The 22,305-nt window shown below is 41.4% G+C and overlaps 1 protein-coding gene and 1 non-coding gene across 2 annotated transcripts; one reads left to right on the top strand and one right to left on the bottom strand.

Annotated features, from left to right (window-relative positions):
* Nucleotides 1-5,093: 5,093 nt before the first annotated feature.
* LOC139916642 (sodium- and chloride-dependent GABA transporter 1-like) lies at nucleotides 5,094-17,953 on the top strand. The gene is made up of 14 exons (XM_071905580.2): nucleotides 5,094-5,334; nucleotides 6,395-6,526; nucleotides 7,866-7,966; nucleotides 9,146-9,255; nucleotides 9,436-9,568; nucleotides 12,497-12,631; nucleotides 12,793-12,896; nucleotides 13,199-13,323; nucleotides 13,798-13,910; nucleotides 14,803-14,934; nucleotides 15,600-15,702; nucleotides 16,016-16,116; nucleotides 16,932-17,099; nucleotides 17,858-17,953. The coding sequence occupies exons 1-14, from the start codon at nucleotides 5,094-5,096 to the stop codon at nucleotides 17,951-17,953; spliced, it is 1,794 nt and encodes a 597-aa protein (XP_071761681.1).
* Nucleotides 10,186-10,258, bottom strand: trnar-ucg (transfer RNA arginine (anticodon UCG)). Its single transcript has one exon. It is a non-coding gene; the product is annotated as a tRNA-Arg (tRNA).
* Nucleotides 17,954-22,305: the final 4,352 nt, after the last annotated feature.

Consider the following 22,305-nt stretch of genomic DNA (forward strand, 5'->3'; position numbering starts at 1 on the left):
CGGTAACAATTCAGACTCACCTTCACAGAGTTTCACAGTGTATACAGACACTCCTTGTACAGTGACAGGACCACACAACTCGTGCATACAAATGACCATGCTGCTAAAGTTTATCTCTTGGCCCAAATCTCAGAAGTATCCATACCAAGTTCAGCTGCAGTTAAGTCAAGTAATCAAGATGGATTAACACAACATGTTGTATAGTGCATTATGTGCGTGCCACTTCTGTCTCTTAATATCTATAATACACAACACACAGAGTTCCCAAATATGGTGTTGATTTAGTTAAGTCAGAGTGCAGCTATTGTGTGAAGAAGGTTTATGGATTTGTTTCTGCTGGTGTATCTTTTCTTTTTCTTTTACCACAGACACACACTCTGTTTGCACCATGTTTGGATTTGTCCTCTGAACCTTAACAGTACGGGTGGTCTAAAGAGAAAAGCCTGAGACTGACATCCTTAACAAAGTAGGTCCTAAAGGGGAAACTAGGCTTTAGAAAGTCAATATGTCAATACTGTTGCAATTTCATACAGTTAAACCCTCTGCCTAAGGTCATTTTTGTGATTTTGCTATACATTGAATTTGGACTTTGTTTACCACCTAAAATAAACTGTTTTGCATGTTAAAACCAAATGCATGTTATCAGAACTCTGAAAATCATATAACATATCAAAAATATATCAAATAGCATATAACAAATATGAGAATAGGCTGTTTGTTATTGCCGGGGATAACTGCGACTTCAGGGCAAAGGATCATTCTTCCATAGGAATGACAAGTCTATTTTGGATGGAGCTGTGCTAATCATGGGTGCTTGGGCTCCATGTTTGGAGCTCATGTGCCGGCCGCTGCCTCCTGCTTTGCACCACCTTCCAGCGAGCCACCCAAACATTATTTTTTGAACTCAGACAAAGTTTACTTTTATTATTTCTCTGTCATTTTGTCTCTGTCGCTTACTTAATCGTTCCCTATTATTCTTGGAGGTAGAGGCTCTGGAATCATAATTAGGCCGCATTGATCGGGGGGACACTGTAAACAGATTGATGAAAACCAGCTTTGACAACTCCAATTCAGCCAACCATCGTCGCTCAGGTCCACATGGACGATAAACCTCGCCAAAGATTACGTCTAATCTGCTTTTGACAGGAACAACTCGCTAGGGGTGTAATTAAGCTTCTAATATGATTTAATCTCCTACTTCTGATACCCCCTATCTGCCCACCCTACACACCCACCAGCAAACCAATAGGCTTTGGGTACGGCATCCACTGCCAGGGCATTGTGGGAATGCTCATTAGTCCTTCTAATTGGCTGGTATGATTGAATAGCGGGAACAGATATTAAAGTGAGGGGGTTACCTGCCAGGAGGAACAGAATGGTCTGTTTCTCATATCTAATTTCATTTATATTAATGAAGACATTGTTTCACCGTAGCTAGAATTATTAAAAAAGACAACATAGATAACCATAGATCCACTGTATCATTATGATTCTAATATAACATTTTGAGTCAGAACACGAGCTTGCTTGTTTTTACAGTGAGAACACAGTTTCAAAATCCACAAGTATATGGCTAAACAGATAATTATAAATGAGCATAAGTGGAATACATGTCCAGTATAGTCCACAGCGAGCGCTGCCTGGCACCTAATGACAGAATGACAAACTGAGATGGGATTCATTGAAGTGAAGTGACTGTTTCAGGAGACATAACATGGCAGATATTTCAGAGCGAGTAGCACACAGCAACAGGCTCTCTGAAGCAGAATCTTTGAATTTCTTCTCTCTCTCTGTGTGTGTGTGTGTGTGTGTGTGTGTGTGTGCGCCTCCAGTGCTGGGTGCAATGGTCCATTTGGCAGCTGTTTGAGGAACCCAGCAGAAGGCAGTGCTATTTGCCTGGAGATGCAGGCCAAGATCCAGCCTTGCCTGAGATGGCGGGCATATGGCATGGCTACACTCACATACACACATGCATGCACAAACCCACACACACACACAATATCACACACACACGCACTTGCACGCACACACATGCACATATATTCCAAGTTATTCACCGCTTTTACCGTGAAGCGTGACTGAGAGAAATGAATCATCATTTTAAAACCGTATTTTGCTTTACTTCCGCTGCAAGCTCTTGCAGTTTGATCTGTCCTATATGCCATTCAATAGGAAGAGAGATGAATGGGGATGAATATAAGGTCACATTAAGTGATGCTTGTGTCATGGCTCTCAGACTGGCATGGCCGCGTTTGTGGTCATACATTTCCAGGCTCTGTGCCAACAGTCATTGCCTGTTTCATTTTCCGAAACTCCACGAGCCCTTTCACTCATCAGGCCCTTCTCTATTGGGAAATACCATGGTAACCGTACTGGCAAGAGCTGACCTCAGCTATCGCAACACACAACACACACACACATAATGTACAAACACACACACACACACACACTGCCGCTGCTGCTAGAGTGCCCCATCAGAATTGGGCGATTGACTTCTCCCCCATGGCCCCAGGCCTCACCAGTCAGGACTGAGCAGTAATCAAGCCGGACAACAGGTCGAACTTTATTATCAGCCACTCGATACCAGCTACAGGAACAGCCACAGGCCCGCTGAAGGAAGCCACGCCGCCAGACTGAAAAAAAAAAGTGTAAAGAAAAGAGGGGGCTGCAAAATAAAAAAAAACCCATTCAAAGTTTTTTTTTCTGGCAGCAGGGACATTGTGACTGTTGCCTTGGGCCAGCAGCGTTGGCTGGAAGCTTCTCACAGTCGAGACTAAAAGGATCATCTTTCCTTTGGATGTTTGCTGGAAGTTTCAGGAAGCGGCGCAGGTGCAGAGAGCCGACGCCGAGGATCTGACGAGGTGTGTGGAAATCTCCCAGGTAGGATGCACTTCCTTCCCCCTCCTCCTCCTTTTGCTTTCCACTGTCTTTAGTTGAGTCACCGTGTAAGCTACGGAGGTCGGGTCAAGTACAAACTGATAAAAGGCTAGAGTACACAAAACTCAATCAAAGCAACACAGGTCACCACAAACAAAACAATCCGCTTTAGTTTGAATCCAAGGTTTAAGGTTTAAAGTTCTTCATTTTCAAATATTGAGTGGACTGTCCTAGACTGTAAAAATAAAGTAACCAATATGAATTCATAAATTTAGTGTAATTCCCCTTTAATAGATATTGTAATGATCTGTTTAGAAAGACACAAATCTTTACCACAAATATTTGGTGTAACAAATCAACAAGATGAGATTGTTCTCTCTTGGCCCACAACTTCTCTGAATGAAAGGTAAGACATAACTGCATACAGCGGCCTCCAGAAACTCTTAAGCTGTCAAAACAGTCTGATTTAGTTTGAATCTGAAAGTGATTGCACCATCGAAGGGAATCTCTAAAGGTCCTACTGGCAAAGTGCTTCTGACTAGCGTGACAATTTGAAATAGCTTTTTTGATCATTTCACTTTTTGTAAGAGTATTGTGCCCACTCAAACTGATTGATTATGTGCCACAGAATATAACTCATTTTATGACAGAAATGCGCATAGAATTAGTTTGATCAATATTTCTATTCAACTGAACAATCCAGTCACTGTTTTAATCTTTCATCAGTCTCAGTCCATTGTCAGATGAAATTTGAATTTAACTTTTAATTGATGTTAGACTTCATTACTGTGATTTGAATGTTTTGATCCACTGTGTCCACTGCATATATCACAAACTATTAGAAATGAATAATTTAGCTCCATACACTTTGCCAGTAGTTCTTTTTCATCAACAGCATCAAAAGCCAGGGGGCCATAAATGATGTATCTGTGAACTGGTGATAGGGAAAAGCCAGGTGCAAACTGCAGTTGAATATTTATATTTTACATTTGAATAGACTGAAAAATACAAAAACAACTAAATGTAGAAAAATTATTTTGCTGAGCCCATTGAGTCAGACACAAAAAGCACAAAAGCATCAAGTAAAGCAAGCTTTTAAATTTGTGGAACACGGTTGATGATCTGCTGCATCTATTGAATGCAGAAGAATAACACAGTGGGAAAGCTCAGCGTGATCCCACTGTTTCAAAGCTCCTGTGGGTGTCAAAATAAGCAGTGAAATTGCCTGGAAAAAATATCAGGGTTGAGCAGAGTAAATCTATCAAGTGTTCTTTCAGTAATCTATTGTGAAAGGCTCCTTAAAAACACTATTAGACTTGGCCAATGTTGTGAAGAAGTCATTTGGACCATTTCTGGCCCAATCAATATTTGCAAACATGAACAACTGGCTCCCAAAGCCGGAACGTCGAGAAGCAGCCAACCCTGCGATGACATCAACATGTCAAAGGTGGAACTGCTCCACACACAGTGAACAGCTGATTGATTATCTATACAGATTTACTACATTCTGCAACAGTTACGTTAACATTAAAGCTATACTCACATATTTGTAGTTTAGAGCTGAGGAGTGAGCAGGTAGGGGTTTGTGTCTTACTCAAAGACACTTTGACAGTAAGCCTGGCTGTCGATGGACACATGTTGACTGTCTCCCTAACCAACAGGACAGCCTGCCCCCCTGTGGTACTGTTATACCCCCCCCCCCCCCCACCTCCCCTCCTTTGGTGCACCTTTACCATTTTTCCCCAATTCATCTTCTATGCAGCAACTGCAGATTTTAGATCTTCTATCACAGATTTATGTCTTAGTTGTCAGGTCTAGCTTAGGGAGAGGAGTTGCTCATGCTCACAAATACTGATAGGATTGTCTCAGACCATAAAAATGACACAACATCAATAAATTCTGAATTGAGCAGTATTCCCCTTCACCAGAACACTGTCAAACAGTGACAGAAAAAAGACAAAATCCTTCCGTCAGATACTTGGTGTTACACTTCTGCACAAATTGACAAACTGAGGATATTCTGTCTTGATCCACAGCTTTTCTACACATTCAGAAGCAGCGCATCCTTGTGAATTACGCCGTCCAGTCGAGAACCAAACCCAGAGTGAGAGACTCAGCTGGACCTGAACACAGAGGGGACCTGAACGTTCCAAAACCGTTACAGGTGGTGAGGCCCGAGCGGTGCGCTGACCCTCGTGGTCTGTAGTGGTCCCGCTATGGGGAAGACTGGGCAGAGTACGGTGGACCTAAACTCCCCGACAGAGGTCAAACAAGCGGTTCCCTTTGAGGACTTGGATCCTGTGGCGCCCCCTGCAGACGACAAGAAGAAAAAGGAGGAGCCGCCTGACAGGGGCAGCTGGAAGGGCAAGTTTGACTTCCTGCTGTCATGTGTGGGATATGCCATTGGCTTAGGAAACGTCTGGAGGTTCCCCTATCTGTGTGGCAAGAATGGTGGAGGTGAGTGCATGGCTGCCATTCTGGCTCTGACAGAGCCAAAATGGCTTACAGTGGACCTGGGTCCAGCCAAGTTAAAGGTCATTCTGATAAAATAATGAATGCTTTTGGTGGAAAATCTGCAGATGCATCATTTTAGTCAGGTGAATTTGTAACTGTTTTGTGAAGGTCTCCAACAAAAATGCTACAATATAGTTTTTTAGATTAGTATTATAGATAACAGTACTAATACTTGGGTGATAGATAGCACATTTTTGTTAGAGATAAAAAGCTCATATGCCTTGAAACTATGTTCTCTTTTGTGTAGCTGTAGAGCTAGAGCAATATAAAAAGCAATAAAATAAAAACTATATATTGAATTAAAACAAATTTTGTGCTGATGTTTTAATTTCCCTGATGGGTTATGCATGAGCACATTGCTAATTATAAAAGTCATTACAAATATTTATATTTAATGACGATGCACACAGTGGTAATACAGCAATATCCTTATGAAGTATTGAGGTCACTTGCACAGTTTTAAGTGGATGATTAAGAAACACATTTATTTTTTCTTTATAAGAACTAGATACATAACATCATCACAGCTACATTCAACAATGTACAATATTTATTCTATAGGGGTAGGAATTATCATTGAACAGATTGGATAAAAGGATACCTCATTACATTACAGAAAAATGTCAAAATAGTTTTTCAGTTTAAAACGAAGTAATAGAAATGTGGAACTGCTCGACAGTCTAAAAAGAAGACAATGAAACTTAATGTGTTAAAATCAAATACTGCAGTGTAGATGTTCCAATATAACTCCCATGGTAAAGCAAAACTCACAGTGCCAGTGAAGCTAATATTATTCGCTGTCAGTCTACCTTAAAACAATACTGTTTTATAATGCAGTATTGGTCCGACACATCATGAGATAGAACTTCTTCCATAGCTATGTTCATAAAACTTTCTGAATGTGCAATGTTTGAATGCATCATAACTCTCTCTTTAAATATAAAGTCTTTATAATAAATGTATACCATATCTTATTGTCATCTACCTCGTGGTCATGTGGCAGGGGCCTTCCTGATTCCGTACTTCCTGACCCTGGTGTTTGCTGGGATACCGCTCTTCCTCCTGGAGACGTCGCTGGGCCAGTTCACCTCAGTGGGAGGGCTGGGGGTGTGGAGGCTCATCCCCATGATGAAAGGTGAGATGTGCAGATACGAAATAGGAAGAGTGGATGTACAGTATATCTGTGCTAACATCACATACAAATTTTACACTGTATGAGTTGAAAAATTGACATGAGATTCCTCAATGATGTGCATAGACATACTGAGCAACCTAACAGTCCAGGATGTCACCACCCTCTAATTTTTCAACCCACGACTCACACCACCAAGAGTTGATAATGCATCAGCATTGATTCTCCTACAATGATTGAACTTCTTGTCAATAAGAAGAAATCACAAAGTTCTGGGTAGATCAAGGATGGAGCTTTCTAATCTGCCTTGAATGCTGCTCTCCTGCGCAAAACCAATTTTCTATTCCACTTGACTTTTAGCTCAATATTGTGTCTTGGCTTTAAGCTCATTTTTCTTGCCACTGCACCAGCTGCTGCAAGAGAAGTGAAAAATAAAATGCAAAGCTACTCAAGTGCCACAGAAACACAAAACGACAGAGGGGAAAATAGAAGTTTGTTGACAACTTTTTTCATCAAAGAATCAACTGCTGCTAGTGTTTGCTGCTAGCAATATTACCACCGGCTCCAAGCTCAGCGAGTTCTAGTGAAGCAAGCGTTAGCTCTGCTGCTGGCACCCACAGCAACAATGATGTGTGCCGCTGTGCCAGCTGATACTCAGAGCCGAGGGCAAGTAAACATTAGAAAAAGTGACAGTAATGAGTAAGATGAGGAGGAGGATAAGCAGCATCACTATCAGCAGTATCACTCTTTTCTCTGTCGGGAGAGATCAGCACCAGTGTTTGCCATGGAACACCAACATTTGCATGCACTTAGCTCGGCCCCAGCTTTAAGGTGATGCATAGAAAGGATGTATTGAATAGGTTGACGGTTTGGATTGGGAGGACCCCATGCTTGCCTTTGCATAGAGACCCCAAATCGCACAAGTCCATCCCTCCAAATGGGGTCTTTGCTCTGTAGAAGTGTACAATCGCTTTTGATTTATGTAAAAAAAACAAAAACAAAACTTTCCTTAGGCATACAAGCCAGGATCAGTCTACGCACTCGCACTAAATGGCACAACGAATAATTACATCAGATCCTGAGTATTGCTGCATGTCCCTTTATGACTCTGTTTTAATGATATTACTGACTGACAATAATATCATCAGTGTGAGATTGCTGCTGAGAAAGTGTGAGGCAAGGTAGCATTGATACCGCTTTTGCTTGTTTTGCTTTGCTCTGTCTCCTCATTCTCACAGTATTAGCAGTATGGTTACATCATGCTGCTACTAGCATGCATACAGTAGAGTTGACGTATAAAACCATGGTACAATGCTGATGACCGTGCCCCTCCCTCCTTCAGGTGTCGGTCTGGCTGCGGTGGTCCTGTCCTTCTGGCTCAACATCTACTACATTATCATCATTGCCTGGGCACTCTACTACTTGTTCAACTCCTTTGGATCAGTAAGTTACATCACCAATGGCGCCAGGGAGCAGATCTTCCAGACATTTTGACAACTATAGTATAGGCTTAAGCAAGCTTTCCCTTTTTGACTACAGACTGATTTGAACATGTCTGAAAGAGACACAAGCTTGTCAAATACTGTATTTAATAGTTATTTTATGCTGTGATATTATGATAGTTAAACACAATCTCATTTGCAATGAGAAAAGCTATTTGGGGTGGTTCAAGCACCAGAAAAAGATGTTCCATGGATGCCTTCCTTTGAAGGTATACTGGGCTAGGAGGAGACCCCGAGGCAGATCCAGGACACGCTGGAGGGACCACGTGTCCCACTATGCCTTGGAGGCAGTTTCTAGTTAAAAGAACATCTGGACTGTTGGACTGGATAAACAGCAAGATAATGGATAGATGGATACAATTTCAGCAGCACAAGATTGATCAAATCACTTTGTTTGATGTCTGATTTCTTTTAATGAAGTGCCAGCCATGTCTCTGACTCTTCACCTACACCGAGTAGAGATACTCTGGGTCTTGTTGGTGCCATCTCACCCAATCGATGATCCTGTCCTTTCTCTGTCTCTGCTTGTCTTACTCTGCTTTTGTACGCTGCATGATTGCCTGGCCCAAAGAAGCCTGGTGGCAGAACTTTAAAGACTTTATAGACATCATGCGTGAGGCTTTTGTGGCAGGCAAAATGGAGGACTAAGCTGCAGGGATCAAAACTCTTTGAAAAGTGTGGTGTTCACTGTTCACAGGTTTTATCTGAAGGCCAAGAACATGATTGGTTGATTAAATTACATTTTCACTGTTGGACAGTCTGTCTATCTGTCTCCCTGTGTCTTCTCTCTTCTGAGAGAAGAATCCTTGTGGCACAAGTTTAAAGACTCAGTAGTTATCTGGCTCATGTGCCAAACAAAACAGTGGACTGTGGAAAGCCAAGGGGATCAGAATGCTTAAAAGTTTGTGGCTGATGATTTCCTCTGTGACACAAAAGCATAAATGTTTGTTTTGCTTGTATAAATTCTGTTGGCCAGTCTGTCTTTTTGCCTCTTTGGAAGTGGAATAATTGATGAATACCAGAAATTTGTTTCTTAAGAAACTGTGTTACAGAATTGGAGAAATACTGCAGGTATTTTCTGTGTTGCTACAGCATATTTTGTGTTTGCATGTGTCTGTAGGAGCTGCCATGGCAGAGCTGTGATAACCCCTGGAACACAGAGAAATGCTTTTCCAACTACAGTCTGACAGACACCACCAACCTGACCAGCGCTGTCACTGAGTTCTGGGAGTAAGTCCAATGATACACTATGCGAAATGTGTACTTGTCCCCACCATGTGTGTGCAAATGTGTGCATGTGTGTGTCTGTCTGTACTAGTATGTCTACATGGGTGTGGGAGTGCATCTGTGTATTTGTGCTTGTGTGTATCTGAACTCAGTGAGTGTGTGTGTGTGTGTGTGTTCCTCCAGGCGTAACATGCACCAGATGTCCAATGGTCTGGAGGAGCCAGGCGAGCTGCGCTGGCCCTTGGTGGGCACCCTGGCCCTGTCCTGGATCCTTGTCTACTTCTCAATCTGGAAAGGAGTGGAGTGGACAGGGAAGGTCAGACTCTCTGCTCTCTCTCTCTCTTGCTCTCTCAAGTTTCTCGCTATATGTTCTCTCTATGTTCTTTCAACTTTCTCTCTCTGGCCTCAGTACTCTCTCTATTCACTGCTTTTTTCTACATTACACACTCTTTTTTCAATTCTCTTTCTCTTCCTCTTGCAGATTAGAGTTTTAGTCATACAAACATTTCACAAGAGGCAGTATAAATGGCAATGGCTATTCATGATCTTGGAAGGTCAACAGGCTAGCTAACTAGCTTACCTAGATAGCTACATTACATTACATTATGTAAGAAGCATAAGAAGGGTAAGAAGATATGAGTTAGTTCAAGAGGGATCCAGGTGTAACGTGAAGAGATGTGTCTTTAGTCTCCGCCAAAAGATGGGCAATGATTCGACCATTCTGACAGAAGCTCGTTCTACCATTGTGGCGCCAGGGATGAGAAGAGTCATGACTGACTTCTGAGCCCACGTAGCGATGGAGGGGCGAGGCAACCTGCGAGAGGGGAAGAGCGGAGGGAACGAGGCCAGGTTTGGAAGCTGACCAAAGATTGCAGATAGGGAGGGGAGATAATATAGCACTATATTGATCCCCTGGGGGAGATTCGGGAAAGACGACCACGAAGGGACTCGAACCCTCAATCTTCTGATTCGAAGTCAGACGCCTTATCCATTAGGCCACGCGGTCAGTTATAGGATAGTAGGGCTAGTTTGAACTTGGAAGGGCAGCTAGGCTAACTAGCTAACTTAGATAACTTAATATGGCTAGATTGCATTTTTTCAATTAGTAGTAGGAGTGCTAGGCTTCATAATATTAGCTAGCTCCTATCTTAATCCTTGCCTTTTTCAGTCTAACAATGTTAAGCCAGAAAAACGGTAGTTCTTGCTTCATCCATTGAGGTTTAACTCGACCAATTAGATTATTTCTGCGGCTGCTTCCAGAGCAGCTCTGGTTCCAAGTTTGTATAACTCCAATCTGCCCTCCTCTTGCTTTCTGTCTCCTCTCTGATGGTCAATATCTTTCTCTCCTTTTACCTCATTGCATCACTCTGCTTGTGGCCTCTCTCTTTGTCTCTCTCTCTTTGTTTCAGTCGGTTTCTCTTTATTAATGGCCTGAGCAAGAAGCCCAAGGAGAGAAATGGATAGGCTACTTAGAAGCTAAGATCTAAGAGCTAATTCAAAAAGTCAAACAATAGTAATAAAACAGGGAAAGGGAAAAACAATTACATTTTAGATTTTACATTTGGCATTTATCCAGAGTGACTTACAATTAATGCAACAGTAGAGTACACTTAAAGGGTATTTTCAACCTGGGCATTTTTTTCCTATTATTGCTATCATGCCGATCGATTCTGATCAAATTACTTAACTGTAGAGCTACATACGTCTCAGTTTGCAGGCAGTGCTGCTCTCCAATACAATCCAATGGTGCAAAGGGAAACTCTAATAGTCAAACACAAAAGCACCCAAAACACGTGCTTTTCAACACACATACTGCAATGAGACCTGCGTACATCCAATTTTCTGATTATCCATGACCTGAAACTTGAGTATATTGCGGTATTAGATATGTTATTTTAACTAGCATAAAGTTAGCAAGTAGAAAGTTAAGTACTCTGATGCTGCGTTCTTGTCATATAGTTTTTTCTGTAAATTTGAACTGCTGACTGGGAAGAAAACATTCACGTCAACCTCCTAGTGGTAATAATAAGTGGGTAGTAAGTAAGTAATTTTTTGCAGGCTATGATAGCTTCCACTTTGCATCACCAATTGTGGAAGTGTGTCAACACAAGCAGTAAACATAGCAGGGAATCCACCAATGTGGCACCTGGATGTGATGGCTCATTGGACGAGAGAGAGAGAGAGAGAGAGAGAGAGAGAGAGAGAGAGAGAGAGAGAGAGAGAGTGTTTCCTGTTGGTTGGTGATGTGATTTAAGCCCCTCCCCCTTTCCTGATTGGCTGTGTTTTGATTATTACATTATTAGCACACATCAAAACAGCAATGCAGGGGAGGTGTAGTTGGTTTCATACAGCCAAACAAGTCGCAGCTTAACACAAAGTTTCATTTCTTTCAAAATGAGATGCAAGCAAGTCTTACTGTTTATCTATTCTATTCTTCTAGGATGCCTCTATCTGTTTCATCTGCTATCAGTCTGGTGTCTACACCCTTCACATCTCTCTTAATATTTTACTCAGGTGGAAAAATTGAAAATGTTTCAAACCTATTATTTAATTGAAAACCAAAACTGCCAGACGGTGATTTGAAGGTGATAAGAAAAGAGATGCAAAAAGAGAAAAATCACTCTGTCAACTGCATGGGATTTTTAAATTACAGCCAAGTTGAAGCGATGTATGTGAGCAGAAACACATTTACACATTCAGCGCCAAGGATAATTGGATTTTAATGTGTGGCGGCTGAGAGCAGTGAGAAAAATGAATTCCCCCAAGGCCCTGGCCTTGATGGACATTACCAATTAAACACAATCATTATGCTACAAAACTGCAGGCCACATTCTAAAGGCTCTGTCAAGATCTTCTGGCAAAGAGAAGCCATGGAAATATTTTAGGAGCTGAATTTTGCACTCTGCTTGTGTACTGTGCATGCCAGGGTTTTGCCTCTCTGTTCGACTTTTAATAATTGAGAGAAAATTGCTTTGAGTTGTTTGTTACTGTGATTAGCCGTACAAACAAACCTCCACTCCACAGACACAGAGACATACACACACTTGCACACCATGCAATTCCCTCTCTCCCCCATTTTCAATTCCAATATGCTTTTTTGTTAACTAGAATACCTAAGATAACCCTATGATAACTAGTAATTATTCTCTGTCTGTCTGTCTGTCTGTCTGTCTGTCTCTCTCTCTCTCTCTCTCTCTCTCTCTCTCTCTCTCTCTCTCTCTCCCCCCCCCCCCCTCTCTCTCAGGTGGTGTATTTCTCAGCCACCTATCCCTACTTCATGCTGATCATCCTGTTCTTCCGCGGGGTCACTCTGCCTGGGGCTATAGATGGCATCCTCTTCTACATTACCCCAGACTTCAATAAGCTCATCAAGTCTGAGGTAGGGAGTTTCTACACACACAATCACACGCAAACACACTCACAAACAAGCAGACAGTCGCCTACTCACAGACACAGACGCACACACAGGAACGCACAAGTTCAAAACAGAAGAAGAAGAATGAAATGCCGTGCACTTAGCCTGTATCTGCTGTCTCATAGGTGTGGTTGGATGCAGCTACTCAGATCTTCTTTTCCTATGGACTGGGCCTGGGCTCGCTCATCGCCTTGGGAAGCTACAACTCTTACAACAATGACGTGTACAAGTAGGGAGATCCAATCACAAGCTTTGTACATCCCCCCTTCATGGTTGATGTTGTCTGTTTTACTTTACAAATATGTTTCTCCGTTCATGTAATCTAGCTTATTCTCTTTCATTCTCTTTCTTTTAACATAAAGTAATATATGCCCTTTGGTTGGTGGACACTCTTTATCCTAAGCTCCTTACAGTACCATGAATGCATGCATTTTTAGCATGGGTTGCCCCAGCGGGATTCTGCCATTCTTGTGTGATATGTGTGATATCTAACTTCTGTAATATGTTGTGTGTCCTTCATCCTCTCTCCAGGGACTCCATCATAGTGTGCTGCATCAACTCCTGCACCAGCATGTTTGCTGGCTTCGTCATCTTTTCCATTGTAGGCTTCATGTCCTATATCACTAAGAAACCCGTCCAGGAGCTAGCAGCATCAGGTGAGGAACAGTATTGATGCCCGTATAGAGTGGCAAAACAACAACATATTTATTTGTTTCTTCCGACAAATAAAACAGCCCAAAGCACAGCAGAGAAAAGTGCTCATCATTGAGACGGGGTGCACATTTGACCTTTGCATAGAACAAGCCATCTCAGACAAATTGACCAGCTATCAGCCCTTAGCTGCACATATTAGAGGCTTCAAACTTGCTGTTAGAGGCTTACAAACTCCAGCACAATGCAAAACAAAAAGCGAAAAAAAAAGAGAAATTCATCTCAGTGTTTGCAGGAATAGGTTGGTGGGCCAAGTGTAGAGATGATGCTTTTTTGTACTCTTAAATGCCCTTAAGTTAGGTGGGACCTCTGTAAATATCTGAATGTTGTATGAATTACAGTATAATGTCATTAAGTGGATTTAAAGAAAGCATGTGAAGTAATTTGAAATGTGTGTGTGTGTATTGTGTGATGTCTAGGTCCTGGTCTGGCGTTCCTAGCTTATCCCCAGGCCGTCACCCAGCTGCCCATGTCCTCTCTATGGGCCATCCTCTTCTTCTCCATGCTCATGATGCTCGGCCTGGACAGTCAGGTACGAACAACACACACACACACACACACACACACACACACACACACACACACACACACACACACACAATAGTCAATTATATATCTATTGCTGAGAAGACTTATGAGGGAGATTTATTTATGTCACCCATTGTTCCAATTCATCTTGTAAGTATTAATTCATCTGTCTGTGTTATGAAATAATAAGAAAAGCAATTACTGGGGTGAATTTTCTATGAAGAATGAGAGCGAGATTGGACTCAGATGTCCTGTTTACTGAAAGATTAGGATTCTAACCCCCCCCCCACCCACCCACCCACCCACAAAAACACACACACACAGAATATCTAGTGCTGAGAAGAATTATGTGAGTGAGATTTATGTCACATCCGCTGAGAGTGAATTGAAATTGAATGAATCCATTACTTATCTCAGTTGTAACACCAATGGGACTGAAGGCCAACACAGACAACATAAAAACCACTGGGGAAGCACAACGGCAGACATACAGTTGCTGAAAAAAAACATTCATCTCTCCTTTACTTGGGAGGATGTCAGAGTGCTCTGTTGTATCAAAGTGAAAAGGAAATTCAAGAAAAGTTTTGGACATTTGTGAAGAGTATGTGGGTGTGGGAGTCAGACATGGGCCAAAAAGTATCTGCAAATATTATAATATTATGGCATTAAGGCATTATTTTAATTTTCTGTGACACTGTCTACTGGTCTTCCCTGAAACTACCTTAATTATCTGGGATCCACGCAGTTAAAACAAATTTTCCGCATTCATTCCCAACTACATTTTGATCCAGGTCTGGTAAAAGCATCTGTGCATGTATATTTTTGCCTGTGCCAGCTGTTATATCTATTTGTAAGCTGCATGTGTGTGTGTGTGTGTGTGTGTGTGTGTGTCTCAGTTCTGCACGGTGGAAGGCTTCATCACGGCTCTGATGGATGAATTCCCACTGGTGCTGAGGAAGAGGAAGAAGTTGTTCATCCTTGTTGTCTGCCTCATCTCCTTCGTTGTTGGCTTCTCCAACATCACACAGGTGTATATGTGTGTATGTGTATGTGTTAGTGTGTGTGTGTGTGTGTGTGTGTGTGTGTGTGTGTGTGTGTGTGTCTTAAATGCCCTAAACCATGTTGAACCTCTGTAATAAGAAAAATGACATAAAATGTAATTCTAAATTCAATATTCTAATATAACTTAGAGGATCCAAACTGTGTGTGTGAGAGAGAGAAAGAGAGAGTGAGAGGAAGAGAGCGAGCGAGATAAAGAGGAAAGAATGACTGTGTGTGTGTGTGTGTGTGTGTGTGTGTGTGTGTCGTTTGTTATTAATGTGTTCGACATCATTGCAGTTAAATCACACTGCAGGGTGTGCCTGTGTGTGACCGAGTGTTGTAACGGAAAAATTGTCTTAAAACCCAACAGTGATTTGGCTTTCACACACACACACACACACACACACACACACACACACACACACACACACACATACGCACACACCAGGGAATAGAACCCCCTCCTGCATTTTACATAATGACAAAACGATCTCACAACAACCTGTGGTGTTACATTCATCATGCATATTTTGTTGAATAAAGAGAGGAATATTAATATTCAGCCTCTAAAGGAAATATGTGTGTGTGTGTGTGTGTGCGTGTGTGTGTGTGTGTGTGTGTGTGTGTGTGTGTGTGTGTGTGTGTGTCCCAGGGTGGTCTGTACGTGTTCAAGCTGTTTGATTACTACTCCGCCAGCGGGATGTGCCTCCTCTACCTCGTCTTCTTCGAAACCGTTTCCATATCCTGGTTTTATGGTAAGATGTCTATTGTATACTGTCTATTCTACTTCTGTGGGCTGTTTCAACTGAAACCACAATGGAAATCTGGGAAAAAAAGACTTTATTGTGACTTGATTATGCTTCAAGTCACCAAATGAATCAAGCATGTGGATTGCCTATACAGCTGTCCAACAGGAAATTACATCTATCTGCTTCACTCTCTCCTACAATACTCTCTCTCCAGTCTCCTTTCCCTTCTCTTTCAGCCCATAATGCTTTGTTCCTCCATGTATTATCTCCATGTCACACACACACTCTCTCTCTTTGTCTCTCTGTCTTTATGCCATAGGAGCTGAGAGGTTTTATAAGGACATTGAGGACATGATCGGCTATCGGCCCTGTGGCTGGTGGAAGCTTTGTTGGATGTTCTTCACTCCGCTAATCTGCCTGGTGAGCCTGGCCTCTAGATGGGGAATGATTAGCAAATTACCCTCTATAGCCCAAACTCCTTACCTACCGAATTTTTAAAAGTGTGTTATTCTCAATCAAGCTCCAACCTGTACCTCCCTCTCTCTCACATGGAGATCTATGTAAAGGATTTGGCAGCGTGCAAGCAACCACTGTCTTCTATATAAATTGCTCACAATTACCTGCGCCCATCAAGGGATAGCAGGTGCCGATAGGTGGATGTGCCGCCAGGATGGATGTGTCATTTCTGAATGGCTTTGCCTTGCCATGTGTTGATTTACAATTCATCCCATGGACTGTCAAGCCCTCAGGGAAATCATGGCAAAGTCTTTATCTCTCTTCTACTGTATTGATAAAAGAAAGTTTAATGATAAAGAAGGCTTTATCAATGGAAAATGAATGGTATTCTGCCAAAATGACAAAGTACAGCTTACTCACTTTATACTCTGTCATTGGCTAACTGGCCAGAGACCAATGGGCTTCATTTATTAATATTTCGGTATGTTTGGAATATTGAAAGGTGATAGTGAAATACTGGGCTAAAATTTACAGGTCAAATCATATTCAATGCTTTCTGTGCATTTTTTTGTGAAAACTGCATAATAAACAATGTCAAAGGATGTCAGTAAATTTACCACCACACATGTTAAATTATAACAAGTCAAACATGTAGCCTGCCTCCGTTCAGTGTGATACTTCAATACCAAATATTACAGGTTCTAATAATATTACATATCATGAGTCTTCCCAATCATTATTGCTGTTGAAATGGACTGAAACACTGCCTTATATTGCAGGGGGTGTTTACCTTCAGTGCCATTGAGATGACCCCCCTCACCCTGGGGAAGTACGTGTATCCGCTGTGGGGCCAAGTGATTGGCTGGTTCATGGCTCTGTCTTCCATGATACTGGTTCCTGGCTATGTCATCTACATGTTCTGCACCACCAAGGGCAGCGTCAAACAGGTGAACACCTCTTACAGTCTTGCTTTTTGTCTGTTTTAATGGTTTCTGTTTGCAAGTGAAGAGCTGCCAAGGTTACTTCTGCTCAGAACAAACAAACAGGGAACTGAACAAAATGTACGGGCCACGCAGGAAAGGCTGTATGCAAGGGAAGTTCTTTCACTTTTTTTTTTAGTTTTTTAGGTTTTTGTCATTCAGAGAGAAGCAGAAAGGTTTTGGCACAAGGCCAACATCACTGTCATGGTGTTAAGTAAAAAAAAAAAAAGATACTGAGCATTCAAGGTGACCACAGCTTGTTACAGTCTACATAAATTAGGTGTGGCCATTAAATACGTCCAGGCTAAGTGTCTGGTATGGATCACTGACTGATAGAGGTACTGTGCTATTGCTTGTCTCCTGCAATACCTGATTTTTGTTGACAATAGCAAACTTAAATGCTTAAATCTCAGTACCTTCTTGAGAAATCGATGACACTACTATTGGAAAAATGCAAAACCATCTACTTTCTCTGCTTTATAATGAAATACGTCTTTTTTTTTTTAAATAACATGCATCCTCTCTTTTGTTTACTGAGCACATCGTTCACTTTGTTTGTGTATACTTCTTGCTTCTTGCCCACTTTCTGTGGTTGCTGCACTTTCCGCCTTTACCTTCTATGCCACTCGCACGCCCCTCCAATCTCCCCAACCTGAAGGATTGCTGTGAAGTATTTAAGGCGAACCTGAGATTGACGTAACTCACTGCTTCTTTTTCTTGACCAGCGTTGGCGGAAGATGACAACTGCCCAGGAGGGTGAAAAGCCGTCGGGGCATGAAGAATTTACACACACGGGGAGCGTGGGCGAAGCGCCTGTCTAGCCAGGAGCAGTCAGGTCGAAATATCCTGGCTTCCATTTTTCCCTCGACTTGGTCTGTATTGAAATTTGACAATTGGACAGGTGGAACCTAGTTGTATGTTACCATGTTGTTTTCCTCCATCTTAAGTTGTGCTGAAAAACCAAGTGGACGAGCAAGGAAGGGAGAAAGCACTTTTGATAAATGTAGATGAAGATTTCCATTGAGAGTCAAGGAGTGGGCTCTCTATGTGACAACTGTGATGCTTTAGATCAGCATCAAACATGTGTACATTGCAATCCACATGCTGATAGCATATGACCATGTGAATATTTATCCCACCTTTCAAATTCTCTCTGCAAAGTCACTATATTTCTGTCTCTTTGTCTGTGAGCTTTCCAGCAAATGCAATGACTGTTGTAATGTACATTATATCTCAATAAAGACACTGAACAATCTGGTAAAACTTGACTCCAAGCATAAGGTTGTAATGCATTAAAGTCTACTTGCTTATGAATGAATATGAATGTTGGTAATGCATTACAGCAGTATACCTATTAAGTGTTACCATGAATGTTGTTTTTTGTTATTTGAATGGGTGTTTTGTTTAAAGAGGTAGCTTTATTCTTTTATAAAGTACTGTACAGTCTATTTACTATAGAGCAAGCATTTATTAGTTAACTCGGCTTTGCTGTATTGGTTCTACGTTTTAAATGATGTTATATATTCATAAATGTTATTAGTCTTCGAACACATTTGATTCAAATAGTAGAGAGCTGTAAATATAATTGTTTTTTTCATAGATGATGAAAAAGTGGACCATATGATAAAATATTGTTTTGTCAGTTTTGGGAATATATGCAATGAGAAATGTGAAGGATTTGCCCTGACAGTGGGACATTTTTTTCATTTCAATAAAAACAAATAAACTACAACTGACAACTGCATTCTCCATAAGCATCTTCACGCTGTAGAGATTCTTTAAAAAAAGTTTTTTAAGAAACTCAAACTCAAAAAGCTGGTGAGCAAGCTACAAGAACTGCATATATGGAGAGAGCATCTGTGGGGATTTGCTCTTGTACATAGTGCCTAAAATCTGGCTACCACTTTGGCACTTTTGCACTTATCACTTTTATGATTGTGTTCTATCTTGTCTCTGTATTGAATGTCCTGTCTGTCTGTGACTTTGTGTTGTACTGCTGCTGTTGCCCAACCAGGTCTCTCTTGTGAATGAGACCCTGTGTCTCAATGAGATTACCTGTCTAAATAAAGATTTAATAATAATAAAAATTCCAATGTACTCTGAGAAAAAAGTGCAACAGAACGGTCGTTCAAGTCGGAGTTTCGGAAAATTCGGGCAAGATCTATTCCGCCCGAGTTCTCTGACATAAACACACCTGACGTCACAGCATCAATTTGTACTTAATAAAACTTGATTTTACTTGATATGTAGTTTTTGTGTTAGGAAAACGTACGGTAACACGTGTTGAAACTTTGTAGTTTCCATTTGTGACGTAATTCAGTTGACTTCGTTGCTAGATAGAACTCGCCTGCTAACGCTACCAGAGCGTTGTCAGATGGCTAACGTTAACGTTAATGGGAAAAGGCTGTTGCGTCCATGTTTTCCCGAGAAGACGCACTGGAATGCATTTAGATCGGAAGTCGGTAATTCCAACTCGGAACTATCGACTCCCAATGGAATGCAGCGGTTTGTGAGAAGAATTAATACCTAGAAGTGTTTGACCCAACATGGAAAAACAGGCACATTTTTAAATTATTGAATAAAAAGTTCATTTTGGTCAAACTTTTTATGGGATATAAAGCTCTAGCAGGGACACTCACCTTGCACAGTTCTCAATCGGCATCCAGCTGCAACCAATTTTGCAACACAGCTTAAAAGCCTCTTGCTGTTCAGTCTCCAGAGTCTCCCTGATTGAACTGATGTAAAATGTCTCTCTCTGTAGTCTCTGTAAAGTTAAATGAGCCTGGGTTCATTGTGTTTAGTAACATGCAGTATGTTAATGTAACATGACACTTCAAAAATCAACAATACCACGACTCTAAGCCAAAATAATATTGACTTGGACATCGGTGGCTTTAAAACTCGGCTGAGGAATCAAGCTCAAAGATTAAAGAACCAAAGCAAGTCCGTGTGGTGAATAGACTGAAATCATCTTTAATAGCATGTTGATATACTGCAGAGACAGGTAGAGAGGGGATTCAAAGCCAACCGAGGGAGGTGATGGTTGATAAATCTATATGCTCAGTTTCCACCTGTCTACCCCTAAATATGTCCTCTTGTTTGATTTTTTAATTTTTTTAATAGTATGAGCGAACACAGTGCTGAAGACCCAGAAGAGAGGAGTTCCACATTTCATCCGTGAAGCAGTGCATCGGCATGGCAGAGCCCTTTTGTCAGTATCTCTAAGGTTAGCCAGTGCCGCGTTCCCATATCATACGCTGCACTCCCAAAATGCTACATTGCTTTTCTATCACACATAAACCTTTTGATTTTTAATGTGACCTCATATTCATATTTATTGCACACACACAGCATATCTGTCTCCCAAAGAGCTCATACACATGATCAACTCGGAAAAACTGCAACCAGTGAAAGACAGGAAAAAACGAAAATGGACAAATTTTTTGGCCTCTAATTTGCCACTATGCATTACACTCGGAGAGGGATAGAAACACATCGGAGCAAATTTCTGTCTGAGGGGGCATTTGCTGTCGTCAATTATTATTTTAAAATTCCATCGCCGCGCATTCCGTTTACCGCAAAGAGAAAAGATACTCACATTAAAGTGCGTTGTGAGAGAGACCCAAGACATACAGATACATCTCCATCTCCCACCACTAACTTCAATCATGCACAAAAAACTCAAGACTTTGGGGAATCACAGTTCATTAGGCCTCCGATACACAAATTGATGTCATGCATGAGAAAAGAATCGCATTATTTCTGAATGTTGATTTGAAAATAAAATAAAAAAGAAATATATAAACAAAGAAACTCTCGCCTTAGCAATCATACATTGCAGTTTTGATGTGATATTCTAGAATTTATGAAACTTAAAACCTTTAAAATTAACATAATTGCTGTTAATTCATTTTTAAAGCGTTAATTAATCTCTGTGTTATGACAAAAGCAATTACTGGGGTGAAGAATAGGAGTGAGATCACATCTCTCTCTCTCTCTCTCTCTCTCTCTCTCTCTCTCTCTGTCAGCACTGCCCCCAATAGATTGTGTTTTTCTTTCTTTCTTCTTTTCCGTGAAAACATAATAAGTGGGAAAGGACAGAAGGATGCGATAGCGACCTCCCAACAGTGGCTCTGTGATTATAAATCAACAAATCAGACAGATAAGAGAGGCAGGGTTAACCGAGCATCCAGTCCGCAGCGCCTGGTGGGGCTTATGTTTAAAAGATGGACGCATTCAGACTGGGGCAGTCGCTGACCTATTTCAGAATGAAGGACGCATGGCAGGGCAGCAGCCTTTTGAAGGGGCGAAAGGTAGCTTGCTTGTCCTTTCCGACGCGGCTTGAATGTGATATTTACAATTTGGTCTAGGGTGAAGAGCAAGAGATCAAATAATGCATTATTTTGTCCCATTCTTATTTAAAGCAGGCTAGCTAGCCAACAGCACAAACAATACCATTAATGCCAGCATTTGCGATATGAGCTGTGTGTGTCTCGGAGATCAGCGAGTGTGTTTTGTGTTGTTTTTGCCTTTTTGAAAATGTCAGATTAAAAGGTTATCTGGGGAGAGAGAGAAAAGAAAAAACGGAGCTGAAACGATATCTGGACAAGAGACAACAAGAGACATAGAAGTGTTTTGTATGACTGATAATCTTAGTCATAGTCAATCCTACAGCACTCCACGAGAGGAAATCACAAAGTAGAAATGCATCACACACATGAGAATAATAAACATAAACATCTGCAGGGAAATGGCGTTCTGTTGAAATAGTGAAGCAGCAGTATATCTCTGGGTCTGTGGGGTCACAGATGACAGTATTGTGTGTTGTACATATATATGCGAATGCTGAACCTTGTAGTTTTCACCTATGGGATTCTTTATGGATTTAAGGGTGAAATGTCAAAATGTATTACAGAGGAAAGTCCCTTTAGCAATTTCGACAGCGCACACAGTGCTGAAAATGTGACTTCGACCGTTTCAAAATATCAAAAACTTTCACTCCATCATCAGATAAATGTGGCGAGGATTCCTGGGAAGCGTTAGCACTATCAAATGTGAAGCGCGTGACAAACAAAAACAAACAACAATCAACACAGCTATCCTGGGCTGTCGTTGGCTTTTTGGTTTTGGCAGTAAGCCGTATGATTGGTTGCCTTTGTTTCCTGTCATCCGT

The sequence above is a fragment of the Centroberyx gerrardi genome, chromosome 24, assembly GCF_048128805.1.
Source record: "Centroberyx gerrardi isolate f3 chromosome 24, fCenGer3.hap1.cur.20231027, whole genome shotgun sequence".
Taxonomy (NCBI): domain Eukaryota; kingdom Metazoa; phylum Chordata; class Actinopteri; order Beryciformes; family Berycidae; genus Centroberyx; species Centroberyx gerrardi.